Source organism: Onychostoma macrolepis, chromosome 15, assembly GCF_012432095.1.
Source record: "Onychostoma macrolepis isolate SWU-2019 chromosome 15, ASM1243209v1, whole genome shotgun sequence".
NCBI lineage: Eukaryota > Metazoa > Chordata > Actinopteri > Cypriniformes > Cyprinidae > Onychostoma > Onychostoma macrolepis.
The window spans coordinates 6,490,741-6,513,218 of record NC_081169.1 but is presented as its reverse complement, the minus strand read 5'-3'; the positions used below and the strand labels follow the sequence as shown (position 1 = coordinate 6,513,218).

Here is a 22,478-nt window from a genome sequence, read left to right as displayed (position 1 = left end):
ACCAAAATAACACTACACACCTGTGACTGGTCGTAGTGCATGGTAATTTTGATTACACCCTCATGTTTGTCAATCAAATTCTCCAATGACCCTGTCTCCAGCTGCATGGAGTAACAGCTCCGAAGCCACTCCCCCCACGACATCAGCTGCATGCGCTGCATCTTCTCTTCGCTGATTCGCTTCATTTTGGAACGAAAGTCTTTTACTTGCTGGTCTTGCAGGGCATCCAACTCATGAAGACCTGTGCCATGTGACAAAGTTCTGAATTTACTCTCACAATATCAACAACATCCACTGCTGAGAATGTATCTGAATTTAAAATTATATGAACTCAGCAGAGTGTGAACCACTGTCACAGATAAAATGGTTTTAACACTTATGCATTTGCAATGTTTAATGTTTTCCAAAATCATTCTTGTTTTGAGTTTTATAAAGGAGTAAAAACAATGTGTTATTGTTATTGCATTAAGGGAAGGGAATAGTTCACAGAATTGCACTGTATTATACTGAAGTGTGTGTGTGTGTGTGAGGAACAAGGAGAAATTCACGCAACCAGTTTGTTGCAGAACTAGCTGCGTGAATTAAGCAATATAGCATGCAAAGTTTGTGGATTTGAAATTCCATGGAAGAAAAAAGATTTTTCCTTTTGCGTTTCACAGAAAAAAGAAAATACAATGGATCTGCGAAACAAAGTGAGTATCTGATGACAATTTTCAATTTTGACTAAACTATTCTTTTAATGAGCATCTGTTTCTGGCGAATGATATAAGTGTGTTTTGTTTACGAAACAGAGTTCTGGGGAAAGGTTCCAAGTGGCTTCCTGATAACACACATGATGACATTTAAAGAGCATTAAAAATTCATTTGATCCTCTACACTAAGAGAAGCTGCCCATATTATGTGTGTTTGTGTGTGTTTTAAAGGCAGCCAGTGGAGTGTGTGAGTGCATTAGCCTTGCGGGCTGAGCCTGACAATTCATCATAGTCCTATGATGATTCATCCTTACATACATACAAACAAACAAACAGCATCGCTCTCAAATTAGCCTCTGCTGAGTCACACACGCTTGCTGTTAATTGCTGGTACCAAAAGTGTCAAAGATTACATAAACAGACACACATTAGAAGGTTCATAAAAATAAGGTTCATAAAATAGTCAGAAAAGAAAAGTTAATACTAAGTAATGTGCATTTTAGATTATAATATTTCTTGTTGCTTTGTCTACTTTTGCTCTGCAAACCAAGAATGACTAAATGATATTCTCATAATACACAAAAAGACAGTCACTCGTCGTCACTCACTGGGGTAACAACTTTAACCTGCAGAAAGGATCACTGAAAAATCCCAGATAGTCTCATCCAGTCTACTGGATATTAGCTAAAAGTACAGCTCTCATTATACATGTGATTATGTACATATGTCACCTTTCCCAATGAGCACTCCGATTTTAGAGTCTAGTATGCGCTCTGCACGTCCACAGTTACGTGTGATAAGTTTGAGGACAGGCAAGAACGGTCGCACATCGCATAGCCGTCTGGTTTCATCCTCCAGCTCTTCGTGCACTGCTGCCTGGTTCACACACTCGAACATGTGACCCTCCATCTCCCCCAGCAATGAGAAGAGAGGGTATGTCTGTGCCTCCTTCCATAACAGCTAGATAAACACAAAAGCAAGAGGATGAGAATAATCTGATCAAAACTGCTTTTCAAGTGCCCTTGCATTTTTGTTAGTAATGGTTAAAAACTAAAACTCTCTGTGAGAAAATGTGAGTGGTGCTTACCTTTGGAAAATTCCACCAGAATGCTAAAAGTGGTTGTCTGGGCATTGTTTTGTGGTTGTTAAAATGTTTTAAGCAGTTACTAGGGAGTTGCTATGTGGCTGCTAGGTCACTTCAAGCAAAGCAAGACTTTGCAAATGTATGAAATTACAGCTTATAACAAATATTTTAGATATGGCTATTAAAGCCCATGTTACTATGTCATCATCCATTGTGTGGAAAATCTAATATCTAATTGCTTACAACAACAAAAAAGCACACTTCTCATCAACATGCCACAAGATTTCATTCATGTTCACAGCACATACACTGCAGCAATTTACATATGTATATTGCAATGTATACACAATAATAACTGTGATGCTTGCATTTTAAATAGGCTTCAAGTTCTCTAGAGCAAAAAAATTTAAGCCATAAAAAAGATACAAACAAACATTTAGAAAAATTTTAGGAAATGTGTAAAGGGGGATCATCAAAATAAAGTGTAACCAGCAATTATTTTATTTGAAGCACAAATTAACAGAGCAGAGAATCTGCTTGCACACAAACACACGCACCAGTTTGATGTGTTGGATGGTGCTCTCTCGAGGAACCTCCATCTGGATGTATATTCCTGTGGGCAACAGGAAGTCGACCATCACCTGGACGTCTCCATCCAGCCCTGACTCCGCCCACAAGTCCAGCTGATCTGTCTTGGCGGGAGGCATGGCAGACAGCACGCTGGAGCCAAACCATGGGAACCTGAACACAAAGATGTGTTTAATATGCATATAGCTCAAAAAGTTAAGGGAATCCTTAATCACCACAGTATAACAGCAAGTCAGGATATCAATCTGTCCTGTTAGGAATCATAAGTGATTTGCTTTGGTACAAATGATAGTGACAACAGGTGCACTAGACAAGCAACAGAAAGACAACCAACAAAAAAAGAAATGGTTTTGCAGTTCTCATCAAGCACACGTGTTTGAGCTTCCATATTTGATGTGTTCTATGTATGTGCATTATATGTGAATAAAAGCCTAAATTAATTCTGTTAATCATATAAAGCAACTTTGTCCTAGTGGAAGACAAAGAAAAAAAAAAAGCTTAAATCATAAGGATTACCTTTAATGAGAGATGAGAATAAATAAATCCTCATTTATGTTCCGAAGATTAACGTAATTCTTATGGGTTATAAAAGCTTAAGGGTGAATAAATGACAGAATTGTCTTTTTCTTTTTTGCATGAGCTACACCTTTAAAAAAAAAAAAAAAAACACTACACTATGCTATAGCTTCAATTAAAAAATAACACTTTTGTGTGTCCATTAAATAGTGCACACATCCCTTTTCTAAACAACTTGGGCTTAACTTGCTATTTTCGGAGTCAGTATTTTCCCTGAAGTGCACAACAATGAGTCAATGAAACACATGATGCTCATTATCTCTCTGCTCTCACCTTGCTAACAAACTCAATACACCATAATTATGACATCATCAAACAGAGACCAGACATGTGCAGATACTCGCTGTCACACAATGTCAATCTTTGAGGACAGAGGTGGGGGATGTGGTTTGACAGCACACTTCCACACACAGGCGAGAAATGACAAGTTAGACAAAGACATACCCACATTAGGGGACAGAGGATGTGGGTTTTCATTTTGTGAACACAGATTGTCTCACACACAAGCAAACTATTGTTTATTTAGATATACACAAACAGGAAAGAGTTAATTGCTGTGTCAATGCAGCTCTAAGTGCACTTTGTCTGCTTTTAGACAGGCCACAGTGCACCACATCCATTATAGCTCATATCAAGAGGTTCAAATAACTATGCCGTGAAGTGTTTTAGGAAGCCCAACCTCCATGTCCACCACAGCTCAAAAGCACTGATGTTCTCAGACCTCTGACCTCTCCGTGCTAACGGCACCATTTGTTAAGAGCTACTGTGTGCTGAGGTTTTACCCTCTATGTTGGGTCCTTAAGAGAGCACTTTGTGAACTAGTGCTCTGATCGACTGTGATCAAGTTATCAGAAAGCTTTCCACCGTTCTTAAATAGACAGTGATCAAGCAGGAGAATGTCAACTACAGAAGGACTAAACATTTCATGTGTTTTGCAGCTTTGCGTGAAAATGCCTTTTTCTAGAGTGTGTGTTTTTTCTTCTCTCCATACTTCCCATATTTTGGTGGGTCTTGAAGTACACTATACCTGTTTAGGTGGGTCCTGGAATGGAAGTTTGGAAACCCCTGATATACGGTACCAATAAGGTATGCACTAAAGTTCAGTAGTTAAGATTATAGGGTTTGTTCAAATAAGTATGAGCAGTATTAATAGCAAATTTACATTCTTTAAAAAAAGGTTATTTTATTGGAATCTTTGATTCCATGAAGAACCTTTAACATGCATGAAAACATTCCACTGCAATAAAGGTTTTTCAAAGTGGAAAAAAATATTATTTTAAGAACTGTTTACTGAAGGTTCTTTGAGAGAGAGAATAAAGCATATGGTGAAAGGTATGTGACCTAATGAAATGTATATGTACATACAAAAAATATGCACTAGAAACTGGACAGGTAAGAACAGAATACTTTTCATAAAAGTAAGACACGGCTGCAGTCTCAGCCCAAACTTACTTAATATTTATATATTTAAATTAGCAGAGCTGCTGGACCAATCTGAAAATCAAGGACTGTAACTGTTTGACAAGTATAATATTTATTATATTAATATGCTAAATGACTAAATGTACTTGTAAAACCTCAAAGGGCACTCTATGCCACTCAAATGAAATTATTATGAAAATCAGAATTTTCCCCATAGCACTAATTGGATGTGAGGTGTGGGGTCCATTTAGTAATTATTACAGCCATAATGCATTCTATTGAAGGTCTCCACACAGAGTTCTGCATAAGAATTCTTCATGTGTGTAAGCAGACATAGTCTGTCTACCTTTAAATTTAATTTAAATAATTAAAAAAGGACTTTAAAATTCTGAATATACTTAAATTGTAGGTGTGAAGATGGCCTACAATATAAAGACCTTAAATCACAACTGAACTGAATCCACAGAAAGTAGTACCACAGCCCACAAACAACGCTCCCAATATTAATGCATCACAACAGTCTATTAGATTTAAGGAAATTATGAATTTACAGAGAGATATTTATTCTACTGCACATACAGTAGGACACTGGAGATAACAAATGAAAACCCAAAAGGCAAATTAAATCTGGATCTAAACAATAAGCACAACCTATATATCTCTTCTCTGTCAAAGACAGAACATTGAGAGGGCACAAAGTTCAGAATCAGTGACCACCAACTGGCCACAGGAAGACATAAAAAAAGACAAGGCTACTGAAAAGTGGATTTGCAATCACTGCACACCAGGGTAGGTCCAGACAGAGGTGCACTTCCTCCTTCACCACTAAAAATACTCATTTTTAAGAGACTCAACTCTACAGAAGAATATAACTATTTATCTCTGAGTCCCTTTCATTGAATGAAAAAGAGAAATGTAAAATTTTAAGGGGCCACTTCCTCCTTAAGACTGATTTATACTTCTGCGTCGAAGCTACGCCATAGGCTTGTGTAGTACGGTGTAGCCTACGCCGTAGCCTGATGTGCACCTCTCCAAAAATGTCACAGCGTGTCAATTCTACGCGGAACGCAAGCGCTGTGATTGGTCTGCTAGAACCCCTCCCTCCGTTTGTATTTGAGCTTTGTGTGTGTGTTTTTTTCCCACTTAAATATATTTTAATGTTACACCCTTTTAATTAAAATAAAACAAAGCAAAGAACAAGTGTCTTATTATTTATTATACAACATATATCACTGAGTTGTCCGCAACAAACAATGTTGTTCTGCCATGGTACAAGTCCTTGTGGAGATTGAAAAATGCCATCGTTTCCTGTTCTGTTGTGGTCTCATTTTTTGTAGTTTTAAATGAACGATCTGTTCTTTAATATTTATTTGTCGCTGTCACGGCTGATGCTTCTCCAATAAGCTGCTTCTTCTTTGGTTTTTGCCTGACAACATGCCCGTGGACACTGAATACTAGTGGTTTACATGTGTAATTGCACGTTGACGCAAACAATGACGTAAAAGTATAAATGAAAAGCGATGCATAGCCTACACCGTAGGTCCGACGCAGAAGTATAAATCAGCCTTTAGTGTCACTGCATTTACACAGCTGCCACAGTCTAAGAGACACTGAATGAACATATCAAGTATAAACCTCTCAAGCATAAGACGGTACTTCTATGTATATGTACAGAACATATGAGCTCTTATTCTTTTTGGTTATTCGTTTATTAATCAATTTTGCCCCCACTTCCTGTAATGCTTATATAATAATAAAGAAATCTGAATTTAAGAGAAATAAGGGGCATTAAACAGTAAATAGAAAGGACCATAAGGTTTTGCCACTGATTAATCTTTTGATACAAACAAGACAGGAAGTTATCTCCCTATTATACTCAGACACACCAGTATCCTTGTGCCCTCTCTCTTTCTCTCTCAAAAGTACCATGACTAATGGAAGACCTTATGACCCAGCCACACGCAAATGCAAAAAAAAAAATACTGCAGCAGTGACTGAGTTAACCCTCCACCCCCATGCACCCCCAGTCCCCACACATATTCAAACAGCCCACAAATCTTAAAAACACTGATGAATGTGCACATAAAGCTACAGTATAAACACAACAAAGACTGAGGGACCAAATGTGCAGCAAACACATTTAAAATGCCTTGACTCATCAGAGACAAAGACAAGTGCAGCACTAAATCCAGGCAGTTTCCGGAGAGTGATGCCATAACTATGGTCACTGTTCCGCTGATTAAACTTATTTGGATGGAATGAAAAGCCCATAATCCTGTATCCTCTAACTTCTTTACTAAAGATATGTCACATGAATTGTTTATTTGACGAGTCAACATTTGTAGGTGTGAAGTACTTTTGGAAAAACTTGGTGAGTGGCTTTTATGAATCTTTTCAATGATCCTATCTGTTCATCTGTTCATCTCATGCTTTTAAGCAATCAAAGCAAGATGAAAAACATAAACATAAAACTTTATTATAATACTTTTTAATCTTGAAAAGTATTTTCCCCAAGTCTTATAGTCTTCTTATTTAAAAGTAGACAGATACATTGTTTTATCAAATTCCTGCTTTTTGTTTCATCAACAATACAAGTACGCTACAAACTGCAGAGATACAGTTACTGTATCAGTTGATTTAATACCACTTCGTAACTTTTGTGTTCATTTTATTGAAAATGAAGTATGGTGAAGGCACCACATACACAATGCTGCAATCTTGTGTCAGATACAATAAGGTAGAAAAGGATAGTTAAAGTGGGAGAAAGCCTGAAAAAGAAAGACAGAGGTGGATGGGGGGTGGGGAGGTCATTAAACTGTAAAAGTTCTCAGCAAGAGATTGGATTTAGAGCCCCCCACCCTGGCACTAATCTGATAGTTGTTTGACTCCCATTATGGCATCAGTTCAACAAATTGATGTCATAAATTGTTCTTTATTATTATCATCATCCGAATCAAGTACACCAGGCAGCCATTAAAAAAGGTAAACATCTATTAGTTCATAATTTAAATAAATTTGCAAGCTTATGAAGCAATTAATACTGCACACCTTTTTACCAGTATATTTGGTTCTTCTCATGCACATTATGCAAGCAAATTCAGTGCAGTCACGAGCAGCATTGAAATCAATAATGTCTAAAATAATGTAATGTAGGGTTGAATATCACACTTAAAACCTAGGATTAGCCTAGTTAACAATTTTTATTTATTTATTTATTTTTAATGATATGCTGGGGGAAAAACAAAAGGGAATGTTGAATCTCTAGAGCATGATCTAAGGAATTCAGGGTATATAAAAATATGATACCAAATACCAACTTTCTGTGTTTTGGCCACTAATAAAAGGGGGATCTCACAGAAACAAAACATTTTCCAGCACTTTGTGCATGAATCCATTCTTATCCTGAGAAAAATAGGGTTTTCAGCCTGTCTAAAACACATGCTTTCAGATACCACCACCAAGCCATTAATGAATTAGTAACACAGTTCAGCTAGAACTTTTACGTAAGTTTCACTCTTGTAAATGACTGTTATTTCACCATGTCAAGAGAAGGAAATCAAGCAAAAATATCAGTTATGTGACACTTCCTCTATTTCAGACGCAGTGTGATGGTAAAGCAATATAAAACCTCCGCATGTTGTCATGTTGTGAAAATGAATTGCTTCTTTGAGAGAGAGAATACACTTGTATTAGTTTCTTTACCAGAGAGGAACAAAAGACCTCTGTACTAAAAAACTTGGTGGGTGCGCACACACCCCCACGCACACAGTGGTGGGTTCAACAGAGGTCACAGAAAGACTTGTTGTTGCACATTCACAATTTAAAAAAAAGAATACATGAACCATAGGCTCTTTCTCGCACTCTCATAGGCAAATGGGAAAACCACATGCAAATTTCTCTATCTGATTCTACGAAGCAGAAACTGCTAAAAATACCACTTTTACAACACATTATCTCTTTATTAATTTATTTTGTGCATCTCTTGTGTCATTCTACATATCCCTCCTTCTATCATTCCATCATTAAAACAGAAAAAATGACGCAAAACGCAAACACATGCATATAAATATCTACACACACTGTTGCCAAGGAGTCAAGACTGGACAAGGGGACTGTCATCACTAACTACAGTATAGCATAATCATACGAGCTAGGGGCCTATATATTATAAAAAGTCACTACAAATAAAAACAATTTAAAAAAAAGTTAACAAAAAAACAAAAAAATTGTTTTAAAAGCTTGAAGTTTTTAATGTTTTATACAGCATACCACAAGCTAGACAGATGTTACACTGTGGTTACTATATATTGCCAGGGTGTTTAGTTTGCTGTTAGGTATTGCTGGCATATTTCGATTTGTTTCAATTTGTTAAACCTAGACACTACATCCTATATAAGTGCTAATACCTACGTAACTATAGCGTTTTACCTCAAGTAAAAGGAAGCTACAACAGATTCAACACATACAATTTACCTTTGAACTGCTGTAAATAATCTATAAACATAATAATTTGACAGCTTTGGATAATAAACACTGCACAATTTTTTTCCTTAACCTTTTTTACTCCAGGTAAAAGGTTACAGTTAATCTACTTTCAGCAAACAAAGATCGAAACCTGTTTGGGTGAGACAATAAATACAAGAGAGCTTATAATAAAGTGAAAAGTGAAAAAGTGAAAGTGAAGTGACTTGTGGCCAAGTTTGGTGACCCATACTCGGAATTTGTGCTCTGCATTTAAGCCATCCAAGTGCACACACACAGCAGTGAACACACACACACCGTGAACACACACCCGGAGCAGTGGGCAGCCAATGCTGCGGCGCCCGGGGAGCAGTTGGGGGTTCGGTGCCTTGCTCAAGGGTCTCACCTCAGTCGTGGTATTGAGGGTGGAGAGAGCACTCATTATTCACTCTCCCCACCGACAATCCCTGCCAGACCTGAGACTCTAACCCGCAACCTTCGGGTTACATGTCCGACTCTCTATCCATTAGGCCATGACTGGCCCCAATCCACAACCTTGTTGTAAAAAATCCACACAACCTAGTTAAAATTGCAGCCTTTTGAGATGTAAAATAGGGATTAAACTAAAATCATATCAGATCTTTTTCCAACTTTAATGTAATATTAAACCAACAAAATTCATGTAACAAAGACATTTTTAGGGCTGACCCCTAATAGTCGACTAACCGTTAGTCGACCAGAAGAGACTAAGTCGATCACAATTTCATTAGTCACTTAAAAAAATCCACAGGAAGTGGCAAAGTCATGTAGTCCGTGATGGACAGATCATTAACAGCTGCTCTATGTGGTAATTACAGTACATCGGTCAGGACAACGTTCGTTTTGATCACTGACCTCAAATGACATGGCCGCTCACTTTAACGTTAACCTAGAAAATGTTAAATGTGTGCTCATTTGCATTTAACTTAAAATATTCCATCATTTTTGGTCATACAGATAAGAGTAATACATCTTTCGAATCTGTGATAGGTCTACTTTTATTTGTGTGCAGTGCACTCACAATAACAACAAAAATGTTGTGAAAAATGAAATCAAAGAAGGTGCGCTTTCTGCCATCTAGGTCTCTTGACCTTTAAAAATACTGAAACTCCGTGTTAGCCTCACAGACATGAAAAATATATCTAAAGAAAATGTCTACTTTTAAATGAACCAAATCAAATGGAAAACAAATATATTAAGGCAGTCGTCGTCTTGTTTTTTTCTTGACGCATTCATTACTTTTGCCAGTGCACTGTGGCAAGCTTTATGCGTCTGCTTGAGTGCTTATAGGCTATAGGCAATTAAAGGCTCATTATTATGAATTATGAGGATAATTAATATATACATACATTAGTCGATTAGAGCTTACAAAGGATGCACGGGATTGTGGAGAGGAACCAATCAGGAGAAGGGTACAAAAGTATTTGAGGTGTTATGGAATACCATTAAGGCCATCAACAACAAGTGGAACGGGATAACAGGACATCGCAATAACCTTCCAAAGAACAGGGCACCTGTCATAAACATCTAAGCCCATCTACATTTTGCCAAAACCACGTGGAAAAATGTTTTATAGCCTGATGAAACTAAATTGAATTTTTGGGTCACAATTTTCAAAGGTATGGCACAAAAACAAGTTGATCATTAACCAAACCAAATCATATCCAGGATGAAGCAAGGTGGTGCAAGTATTATGCTGTAGAGAAGCAAGACAGAAGGAATCATGGATAGTGCCAAACACCAGACTATTTTGGCTCAAAACCTGCAGACATTAAAAATCTGAGGATGAATCTCCTCCAAGGTAATAGCTAATGTGGAACTGGGAGAACCTGCACCTCATAATCTGTCCTACTCGCACTAAGAACCACACAAGTCAGTAATGCCCAGTGTGCACAAGCACCAAAGTGCCCTTAACTTTTTTTTCTACCTGGTTCAAATGCTTACAGTGGACTCTTTGTATTCTAGTCTGTCAGTGACACACACACACACACACACACACACTCACCTGCTGTCTCTGCAGTCTCTTATTTCTCAGCCAGCTCCATGATGGGATGGAGAGGACGCTGTATCTAACAGAAAGACACAGAGAGGATTCAGATGAGAATATCTGAGATGAAGGGAGTCAGAACTGAAGGACAGTGAGTGTCCCCATATCAGCGAAGATGGCAACTCAGAGCTAATAGTTCATAGTACAGTATCACCCCTGGTTGTTCTGAATAATTTGACTGTATTAATGTTTGCCAAAAAGAAAAAAAAAAATGGGGTTTACTAACACACTCACCACTTTATTAGGTACAGTTCAACTGCTCATTAACGCAAATATCTAATCAGTCATTTACAATACATTTAGGCATGTAGACATGGTCAAAACAATCTGTTGAAGTGCAAAACAAGCATGGGAAGATAAGTTATTTAAGTGACTCGAAATGTGGCATGGTTGTTGGTGTCAGATGGGCTGGTTTGAGCATTTCATAAACTGCTGATGTACTGGGATTTATGCATAACCATCTCTGGGGTTTATAGAGAATGGTCTGAAAAAAGAAAAAAAGTCCAGTGAGTGCCAGTTTTGTGGGCAAAAATGCTTTGTTGGTGCCAAAGATCACAGGAGAATAGCCAGACTGGTTCGAGCTGATAGAAAGGTTACAGTAACTTGTAACCACTCGTTAGAACCAAGGTATGCAGAAGAGCATCTCTGAACGCACAGGATGCTTGAGAAGCAAAATGCAGATATTATGTCTTGTTTTCTGAAAAATGTTTCAAAATTGTGTTTGTTTTTGCTTAAAACAATAAAAAATATCTGCCAGTGGGTTAAGAAAAATAATCTTAATTCAAAGGATTATTTTATTGCCCCATTGGCAATCACTTTTTTTTTTTAAATCCCTTTTTGCAGTGCATTTCTGCTGTAACATTCAGATGATATTGTCAGAATCTGGCGAAAGCAATATGAAAGTTTTAGCAGTGGTAAAGATGTGCAGTATTGTTCATATAGGTTGTAATTAATCTTAAAGACTCCATTTGAAATGCTCAGTCATTGACATTTCACATGAATTCCAATCCCTACAACCAAATAAAAAAAAACTAAAATACACCTTTTAATTTGAACATTCACTAATGTAACAAATCGGTTATGTTATGCTGGGTAACTGTAAAATTCGCTTTAAGTGAAGTGATGTGTGGCCAAATATGGTGACCCATACTCGGAATTTGTGCTCTGCATTTAACCGCTCCAAGTGCACACACACACAGCAGTGAACCCACACACACACACACACACCATGAACACACACCCAGAGCAGTGGGCAGCCATATTGCTGCTGCGCCCGGGGAGCAGTTGGGGGTTCGGTGCCTTGCTCAAGGGTCTCACCTCAGTCGTGGTATTGAGGGTGGAAGAAAGCGCTGGTTATTCACTCCTCTAACCTACAATCCCTGCTGGACCTAAGACTCGAACCTTTGTGTTACAAGTCCGACTCTCTATCCATTAGGCCACAACTGCCTTTAAAGGAAATGTTTTACGTTTGCCTGGGAACACATGGTTATTCTCTGAATTATGCGTTGCATTCACAAACAGTATTTTACTAAGGAATACATAAGTAGGTGTTTTATGCATGTGGTCAAGCTTGCAATGCCATGATTTTTTATTATAAAACTATAGTATTCTTTGATATACTTTAGATGCTTCAAAGTGCTATGATTCCTTGTTATTGTCATTCTTTGAAATACCATGAAAATACAGTGATATTTTAATACAGCAATCTTTTAAAATCTCTTCATAGTATATAAAAACCACACAGTATAACACAGTTTAACTATATCATAGTACTTTTTTGTAGCTAGAGAGGTGGATGTCAAATACTGGCCCAGAAAGCCTTGGTCTGTTTTTAGTGGGGGGAAATGGTTAGTCTCTCTTGCTTTCTCTATGAAAAGCGAGCACACACAGAGTTTTTTTTTTTTTTTTTATATCTACGTAAAATGAGGACTATTGCTTTTACACACAGCTAGCTCCAACCTAACCCTTACCCACATCCTAAACCAATTAGAAAACTTTCTGCATTTTTACAATTTTATCTAACATTGTATATCTTATTTTTATACATATTTAAAAATGAGGACTTCCTCTAAAGAAGTTTTTGGGAGGTTTTGTCAAGTTTATCTCTCTTTATGGTACAAATTTGTCCCCAAAATATGCTTAAGTAGGCACACACAACTAAGGGAACAATGCTAGCAGAACCAAACACACAAAAAGCACAAAGCAGTGACGTATACACACACGCACTGCAAGATGCTTCGAGCACCACTACTTACGTACACTCTCAGACAAACAGACACACTCAGACAGGAGAGCATAACCATTCTTCATTCGTACACACATGAAACACACACCAACCACTGTGTCCTTATCACAGAGCAAACAGAGAGAGGCACAGTTGGAGGTACAAGCCTTACGGCCCTCCAACACAGAGGTATTCCTCTCTTTTCCTCATCTGTCCTGATCTACCTCCTGCTCTCACACTGGAATGTTAGGAATCCAGATTCCGCATAGAACTACACCCCCCTTCCCACAACACTTCTGACACACACACAGTGAGACAAAACCCTAATCCTTGTCAACCAGAAAAATAACTCTCTGGTAAGAACAAGTTACATGAAAAACTTCAGGAAGCATTTATGATCGGAGCATAATTGAACAGGAATATTAATGATTCAACACTGATCACTCACACTGTGTCTGCACCGGATGCAAGCCATGTGACGCAATGCAACTAAAGACAAGAATCCTTTTTTATTATGAAAGGAGACATACCTAACACTGATAACTTAGAAATAACTTAGAAGTAGCTTATAGGTTGGATTTGTACCAAAGGTGGTGTCATTCAGCTCAATTGACTGTTCATAATAATTATGATCAACATGTTTTCCATTTACATCATTATAATTTAAAGAAACTAATGATGATCTCATAGTTGGCGGCTTATGTAATAATAATTATAAAGTCTCTCTAAACATGAGAAAAGAAGCAAAAAACAGTTGTAAAGTTTTCATGCAGTAAATTTGTGATTATGACGTCAAATGTGTTTTGACAAAACAGTCAACACTGGCAAGGCTACATACACACACCTACATATATACATAAAACGTATATATACATACATATATACACACACACACATACATACATCATACATATATATATACACATATACGTAATTATACTTACACATATACATACATATGCATGCACACACACACACACACATATACATATATATATATATATATAATTTCTCTTTATTTTGTGTTAACTATTCCTTTAACCTCTAAATTTAGAGTCCATTGTGCAGCTGCCCTTTCAGTGCCATGCCACGGTGGCAAAATTTCAATATACACACACGCACACTAAAAAAGACGTTAATCAGTTACCTACCGAGGCCTGACTGAACAAAGGTCCCGTTTTAGCCGTGGGTGGAGCACACAAGTGTCTCTCACTCTCTTCCTCTACAACTAACTGTACGTGCATGTCTGAATAAAGCTGTGATATGCGTCTACATGAGAAAGTTATGCAAGAACTGACAGACGGAAAACAGAGACATTACAAATTTTCAATTCACCATTCTCTCTCTCTCTCACTCACACACACACGAGAAAAACATAAAGGTGAATGCAAAAGCAGCTGTCACACTGCTTCAGATGACTGAAGGGCGGTTTCTCACTTTTCATCTGGGGCTCGCGAGAAATAGAAATCTGTGTGTCTGTGCGATTATATGTCATGTTTTCTTCAGAGGTTTTTATTGGATTTTGCATGATGACTTAGATTTTACACTGGATCAAGTAGTGATCCAACACAGAACCAAATATAGTCAGCTCTTAATACATGCACAGTAATATGACAAGCAGGAACAAACAGACAAAAAGAGAAATTGCAGGGCAAAATAGTTTGAGAAGAGGGCTTTAAATTGCCAGGTAAGTATGTATGTGAGCTTATGTGAAATACTGACACTTTTATTTTTATTTTTTTTACTTGTTCAAGTTACAAAGATTAGCCTCTCAAAGGCACATTCAAAACAGGCACAAATAAAAACATTATAACATACATGCTTGTTATCGCTTCCCAAAGGATTTCAGACTAAATATGAACATCTGTTCACATATATTTAAAAGGATTCTCATTTATAAATCAATAATGTATTTGCTTTAACACACTTTCCCTTCATTATTTTCTCTACCTCTTTTCCATCTATTCCTCTTGGCATGTTTCACTCCCTCCTTTCCCATTTCTCGATACTGAATTCTTTAGCATGTCCCGACTTGTATGCGAGAATTGTAGAATTCCAAGTGCGGGCACGCTTAGAGTTCTGTTCACCATAGAACCTCTCAAGTACGCAGGTGTGCATACAGGTGTGTGAGTACGTATATGCATGGCAATCAGGCCTGCAGATAAGAATGCAAATCAGCTATTATGTAAGTGCATAAAACAGAAGAGACAACCATGCAAACGTGAGGCCACATATGTAAGAAAGCGGGACTCAATTAAAACTGTCAATCATGCATCCCAGCTGGGGTTCCACAGGAAATGAGTGCTGATGGCTTGTAATCACTGACTGTCCTGACACTAATTGATCAAATTATGGACACAAACATGTAAAACAAAAGCGGAACTATGATTCTTTTCTATTAACCACTTGTATCATTTGAGTAAAAACCTATTTAGATACTTCCCACAAGCTTAAAAACGTATGCCCATTTGTTAAAATAAAGATACATGTAAGGTTATATTTCATTCAACAAATGGGTTCATAATAATGGGTACAAAAAAATATATTTTTAAAATTCAAACAATTACATCACAACGATCCATGTTAAGCTACCTGGTAGCTGCAAACATGTGTTGAATAAACCTACAGAGGCTTAACCACATAAAGAGACATATGAAGGCACTAGAACTCCCTCCTGAAACACCAGTGGCACACACTTTTAACAAGGCTTTATGACTGTTGAGAACACTCAACCCAACAGAAATGCTTTGTTTTCAAATCCATTGCATGTTGTCAAAGACATAACCTTTAAGGGAAGTGAACCTTGCCCATTTACCGTATAAGCCCACTTCTTGTGTCATTTGAAAACATAATTAGACAGTATGTAGACAAAAGAGAACTGATGTTTCACAATAAAGTGTTTGTTACATTTTTTCTTTAGCATTAGTGTGCTAAACAATGTGCTATGAAATAAAATAAAACACAATTTGAACAAAGTAATTAATTTTCTGTGATCCAAGGTTTTAAATTAGCCAGTTACACTTTTATGACCTTAGCTTCATCTTTTTATATTTGATAGTTGAGGGTGGAATCTAAATATTTAAAGAGTCATGTCATTAAACATTACATTTCCTTTATATTTTGACCCGAGGTCATTGTACTATAAAAACAAACTTTTTTGCCAAACAATTTTTCCAACGTTAACAACAACAACAACAAAAAAAACAGTCGGAAGCACGTAAGCTATTCGCAAGGTACACGACTTCGCATCTGCCTTTTCACAAGCATCAATGATTGCCAACTGATTTCTTTTGATTGGAGAATAAAAAATTCCTAAGCTTCTATGACAATATGGCATATTTAGTAATATTTAATACTAGTTTTATTGCAAGAGTCAACACAGATGTTTAGGGAAACATGAAAACATAGAGGCATAGTTGGGTAACTTCCAATTATACATTAAAATTAATTATACAGATCAAAATTATATGAAGAGTTCATTTGCAAAAACCAATAACTACATTTTTATTTATTTTCAGAAATCATGTTTTTTTTATTTTATTGTGCATATAAAGTAATGTCAATCAAACTGAAGTTGGGTTGTTTTGATTAAGTAATAATAACTTAAACAAATACAGGTAATTTATAAAATTAAAGTTCATTGAAAGCATGTAGCTAACTCCAGCAGTCGTTTTTTTTTTTTGGCAAAAGCAGATAACTCCACATTTCATGTTTTAGAGTTAAAAAACAAAACAAAACACTTGTTTAATCTTTGTAATCTCCTCAGATGACAATGTAGATGCCTGACAAACGTTGTTGTTGTGATCATAGACTGTATGGATGTGATTACACGCAATACACTGAGCTTTTCCCTCACCATTGTAACGTGCTGCTTTTGCAAGGTATTGTGAAAAAGTTTCTGCTTTTATTTTCCTTTACGTCCTGAAGAAGATATCACAGGTTCATCAAGTTCGTCGAAGTGATCCATTCTCGATCACTTTTAGTCAGCTTTGACGAAACTCCTCTCAGCTGGCACGTCTTTTCAAAGTGAAGGTAGCCTTGTCACCTGACCTGAATACAGCACGCTGATTCGCTAAAATGGACTTATCAGCTTCTGTTCACAAACAACAAGGGCGCTTGTCGTCTTCTACAGTAAAGTCCGAGACACACTGCACGATTTTCGGCTGTCCCAGAAGAAAGATTGGCATCGTGAAACAATCGTGGCAATGCACGATTGTTTCACGATGCCAGTCTTTCATCTGGGACAGCTGAAAATCATGCAGTGTGTCTCAGGCTTAAAACGTGAACTCGTGATGCCTTGAAAGTGGACAATACCGGCTTTTTTGACAAAACGTGTTTAGGTTTCAGATCGCACTATATGTGGAGAATAATGCACAGAAATCAGCACTTTTTTTTTTTTTTTTTTTAAGTGCCGTTTATCGGTTTTTGCAAATGAATTCTTCATCATTCTAACTATTGGCAAAGGCAGCGTTACCTACAATAACTTAACAGTATTACAAAAACCTATCAACAAAAAGGCTGCGCAGCCTAACTTGATTCAAAGACAGAGCAAGTTACTACATTTTGATGAATGATTACAAAGAAAAACATTTTTTCTTTAAAATAGCATGTGCAATATGACCTCAAACTTGCATTAAGACTAAGGTACTAAGTACTAAGGCCAATTTTGTTGACATTATTTGCTGTATAATCATATTTATTATTTCTAAAAGATTGTGAAGTTAAAGATGTAATTCTTAACACTAACTGGCTCTCCCATACATAATCTGCACTTTAAACCATACAGAGTCAGCCCTGGGGGTGTGCGTTTGTCCCCATTTCTAAGGAAAAATGTTTTCCTGCACCGCTAAAACAAACACACACACTGTGCTCTCACATGACTGAGAGAATCAGCCCATTCATGGCCCCTGTCACCACAGTGACCTCTCTTCTGACTGTGAGCGAGTGTGTGTGGGCATCCCAAAGTGTTTGTGTCCCCTGACTGATGACATCACAGTCTGCCACCGAAGTCTCTCTGAAGCTCGTCACATGTAGTTGGGTGAGGGCCAGGGAGCTCAACTCACAAAAACACACATCTACACACACACTAATATACTATCTGACTGAAGATGATCTTTCATGTTTCATGACTTATGGCTCATGAGGCTGATAACACACACACACACACACACACACACACACAAATAAGTCTCAGTCCTGGATTGTTTATGCTCATTTTAACTCTCAATTATGGTTTCAGAATCAGAATACCACATAGTTACATTTGAGAAGTGCCTAGTTCCAAGTTTTACTGAAGTAACAATAAGGGTGTTATTTTGGCACAAATTACCGTTACCATGGCCATTACATATTTATAAAGGGATGGTCTTAATGGAATAGTTTGCTCAAAATGACACTGAGATTTAATTTTATAGGTTCACATTGTTTTTGTCAGACATTGAATATTTGTTTTATGTTTTCACTTTCTTATCAACTACTAACATATCCTAAATAGCAAGGTGTGGTCTGTTTTTTTTTTGTTTTCTTTCTTCATGTATGCTAGTGTCTGCATACAGTGGTGCACTCTAATCTTTCAAAAAAAGCAAAAAATAAAATAAATAAATAAAAGCAAAGCCTTCCTTTTTTTTTTTTTTTACCTCTAAAGCTTACCTCTACACCTATACAATTCTGGACTGTATGAGTACCCTGCTGATGATGAAATACATGTTACGCACAATGGAGGCATTTGATAGTGTGTGAATATAAAAAAGTATGCTTAGTAATAATTATTCTTTAAATTAGGTTCTATTTAAAAAAATACGTTTTATATATATATTTTATATATATTACTAGAAGTGAGAATATTTGGGTTTAAGTTTCCCACTCCCAACCTCATGTTTCATTCCAGATAATAGGCAACCAAAATCAGAATTTTCTCATGTCTAATTCAGAATAACTAATGGAACATTGATTTAGCCACAACCACCTTGGGAATGATGTCAAACTGAACTTGTCTTGACTAATCTTCTTTGATTTGACAAGATGAGGAACTGAGGAGCCTCTTTAGTGGTTCCTTTCAAAAAGGAGGTGTGCGAATTCCAAATTCTGAATTATCTGGAACGGATTATTAGATCCAGAAAATGCTTTTCTATCAGCAGGTTGGTGGTGGCCTGTGGGCGTGCCCTGAGGCTGAGAGTGCTCAGCCTTTATTACTAATGTCTGTATGGCGTTTGAGTCATAGTTAAGTCCAGCATTATGGCATCGCATCCGTCTACGACACAGCTGATGTCGTGCCTCCCTGTCCTATAAACCCACGTTTTATGGACTGTCCGGTAAACTTGTGATCGAGTGTCATCCAACCTGCCCTACTTTTTAACAAATAGTCGTAATGGATCGACATATTACGATCTATTGTTTGATAATAAAATTGTGATTCTTAACGTTATTATTTAAAATAACAAACTAAATCAATATCAATCAAATGTATGCCAACATCGGGTACAACTCCAGAAAAATCTTCCATATCTACAACTGGCACTGTTAGTCAAGCACCTCGGTTGAATTTCGAGCATTTCACAACTCCCAAAGTCAACAACTTTTAGATAGCCTAGAATGAGACGTAAGTAATAAAAAGAAAATCATTTTTGCTGTTTGAGCGTACCATCCCATGTATTCAACTTCAAATGATTAATAAACAAATAACACTGAGGCTGGCAGCTCCTGAGATCAAAGATGCCGTCGGCCAACATCGTAACAAAATGTAGCAAAAATCTACGCAGTTCAAATCAATACACACATTGGCAAAAACATAACATTAAACGGTGCAAAACTCTCACCTTTAGAACAGATTATTCCAACTGGAATGGAATGTCCGACGCCAGTTCTGTAGAATTCACGGAAACTAAATGTTAAAAGTTAACTGTCCGCGTCTCGGGTTGAACTCCAAACACCGGTCAGGTTTCAATCATAGTAAGAAGGCAAAAGCTGAGCCTTCTCCCCCTTCAAATGTCCAATGCAGTCTTTCATTCGACACGGTGCAGGTGAACAGCTCTAGTCCGCTTCCTGCTTCTTTCAGCTGGCTGAGAGAAACAAGCAAGCGATCGCTCGATTTTTTTCCCTGTTTGCTATACACCCTCCCTTTCCACACGTAACCGCTATTTTGTCAACAGTCTACAAACACCCGAACTTCTGAGCCGTGATTTCACCCGGAAATAGACAGAATGTGATGCGGTGACAGCTTACGCAGTCGAGAATGTGTTAAATGTCGTGTAAATATCTCCACGCAGACTAGGCCGTGAACTGCGTGACTCTCCCTCCACTAACGCATTCCACTGGGATGAGGGTGCACTGGATAACTGCTCCACTTCTTCCCTTGACAACACTCTTTGATTTGTTACGATTTCAACTGTTTTGGATGTTCGTTTTCCAGTGTTATTTACTTATTATTTAATTTAACTCATATAGTGTAAATAATAATAATGATGATGACGACAATGAGGGGATTTATGGGGAAATTATCAAATTAAACCGAAGTTTCACTCGAATGATTTAACGAGTGAGTTTTCTTAATCCATGCTAAATTTTTCCATATGAAGTTCCTGAAAAAAGGACCTGTTACGCTTGACATCTAGTGTGTGTTGTTCTTTGGGATTTGCTGTCCTCTAGTGGTGATAGCGGATATATTGCAAATTTGCATCTAAGCGTGTAATTTTGGCCTGGGAAAATGTATTTTAATATTTACCCTTCCGTTGTTCTAAACCTGCATGACTTTATTTCTTCTGTGGAATATAAACGAAGAAGCCTCAATGACCATTCATTCAGTTCTTAGCGTATCTAATTTAGCAAAATGTACAGAATAAGAATGAAAAGACATAAAAAGAAAATCTGCAGAGAAACGGAAAAGGAAACTTTTCATTTAACCCTAAAACACAATACAGTGCGGTACGTAATTAAAAACACAGGGAAAACATCTGTGAAAAATAAATGCTGAAAATTCCTTTATACACTGAACAAAATTATAAACGCAACACTTCTGTTTTTGCCCCTATTTTTCATGAGCTGAACTCAAAGATCTAAGACTTTTTCTATGTACACAAAAGGCCAATTTCACTCATATATTGTTCACAAATCTGTCTAAATCTGTGTTAGTGAGCACTTCTCCTTTGCCGAGGTACTCCATCCACCTCACAGGTGTGACATATCAAGATGCTGATTAGACAGCATGATTATTGCACAGGTGTGCCTTAGGCTGGCCACAATAAAAGGCCACTCTAAAATGTGCAGTTTTACTGTATTTTACCCCATATTTTTGACCCCATACTTACCCTTACTGCATGGCCTTCCCGGTACAGAATAGGTCGCCATTACCAGAGAGAAAAACTCTTTGGTCTCACTTTATATTAGGTGGCCTTAACTACGATGTACTTACATTTAAATTAATCATTTGATACAATGCACTTATTGTGTATATAAATGTTCTTACATTGTACTTATATTGTTAATAATACCTATGTGTAATTACATCTGTAATTCATTTCTGTAATTACATTTATAACTACACTGTTGACCCATCCCTTACACCTTAACCCACTCTTAAACCTACCCATACCACCAAACCTGTCCTTAAGCTTACCCGTATCCCACCTCAATAGCACCAAAAGTGTTTTGCAATACAATATAAACACATTTTTTCATGTAAGTACATAGTAATTAAGGCCACCTAATATTAAGTGTGGCCAACTCTTTTCCTCATAAGAGCAGAATGTCACTGAAAGGATTAGGGCAAAAGGAAATGCTGTAATTCTGAAAGTTTATTGTGAAAAAAATAAATGTATGGATTCATGTAAAATTTTCATAATGAAATGACGTTATCAAGTAGATGGCTGTATTCAAAAACAACTTTTTCAAATTTACAGGATCAACATTTTACCATGCATGTTTTCTTTCACGTTCTCCCATTAGAAGACTTAGACAAACTTTCTCATTGTGCTTTCCAGGTGTTTGGGCCAGCTGAGGTCTTTATAGTTTGCAGCAATAGATCCGTACTGGTTATAATGGTGGTTCTGGTGCTGCAGTCAATTCAATTCAGCAGACTGCCTTACTGATGCACTTACCGTCGGTCATGTTTCAGTAAGAAATGATCAGATCTAAATTTCCTGATAAGCATTTCCAAACCTTTCCTAAATCTTCTCCAGTCATTCCTGTGGTGAGCAGAGGCAGAAATAGGACTGGTGGAGGAGATCAAGTTTCAAAGCACAAACTCTCTTTCAGTCATCCCACAGATGACTCCATACATGTGGAACTGTGTGTGTGTGTGTGTGTGTGTGTGTGGTTGTACATGAAGGAATGTGTTTGGTATTTATTTAG

General features: G+C 37.2%; 1 protein-coding gene across 4 annotated transcripts in view; it reads right to left on the bottom strand.

The window, feature by feature from the left end:
- Window positions 1–20,478, bottom strand: part of pik3cb (phosphatidylinositol-4,5-bisphosphate 3-kinase, catalytic subunit beta) — a 41,284-nt gene extending 20,806 nt beyond the window's left edge. Inside the window, exons 1-5 of one of the 4 annotated variants that reach the window (XM_058799845.1) lie at window positions 19,949–20,478; window positions 10,868–10,931; window positions 2,334–2,517; window positions 1,424–1,652; window positions 21–241 (exon numbers count right to left, since the gene is read on the bottom strand). In XM_058799845.1, coding sequence (XP_058655828.1) covers window positions 21–241; window positions 1,424–1,652; window positions 2,334–2,483 — 600 coding nt within the window. In that variant the 5' untranslated portion in view covers window positions 2,484–2,517; window positions 10,868–10,931; window positions 19,949–20,478. The remainder of the gene's footprint in view (window positions 1–20; window positions 242–1,423; window positions 1,653–2,333; window positions 2,518–10,867; window positions 10,932–19,948) is intronic. The other 3 variants (XM_058799843.1, XM_058799842.1, XM_058799844.1) reach the window with 3 other exon arrangements.
- Window positions 20,479–22,478: the final 2,000 nt, after the last annotated feature.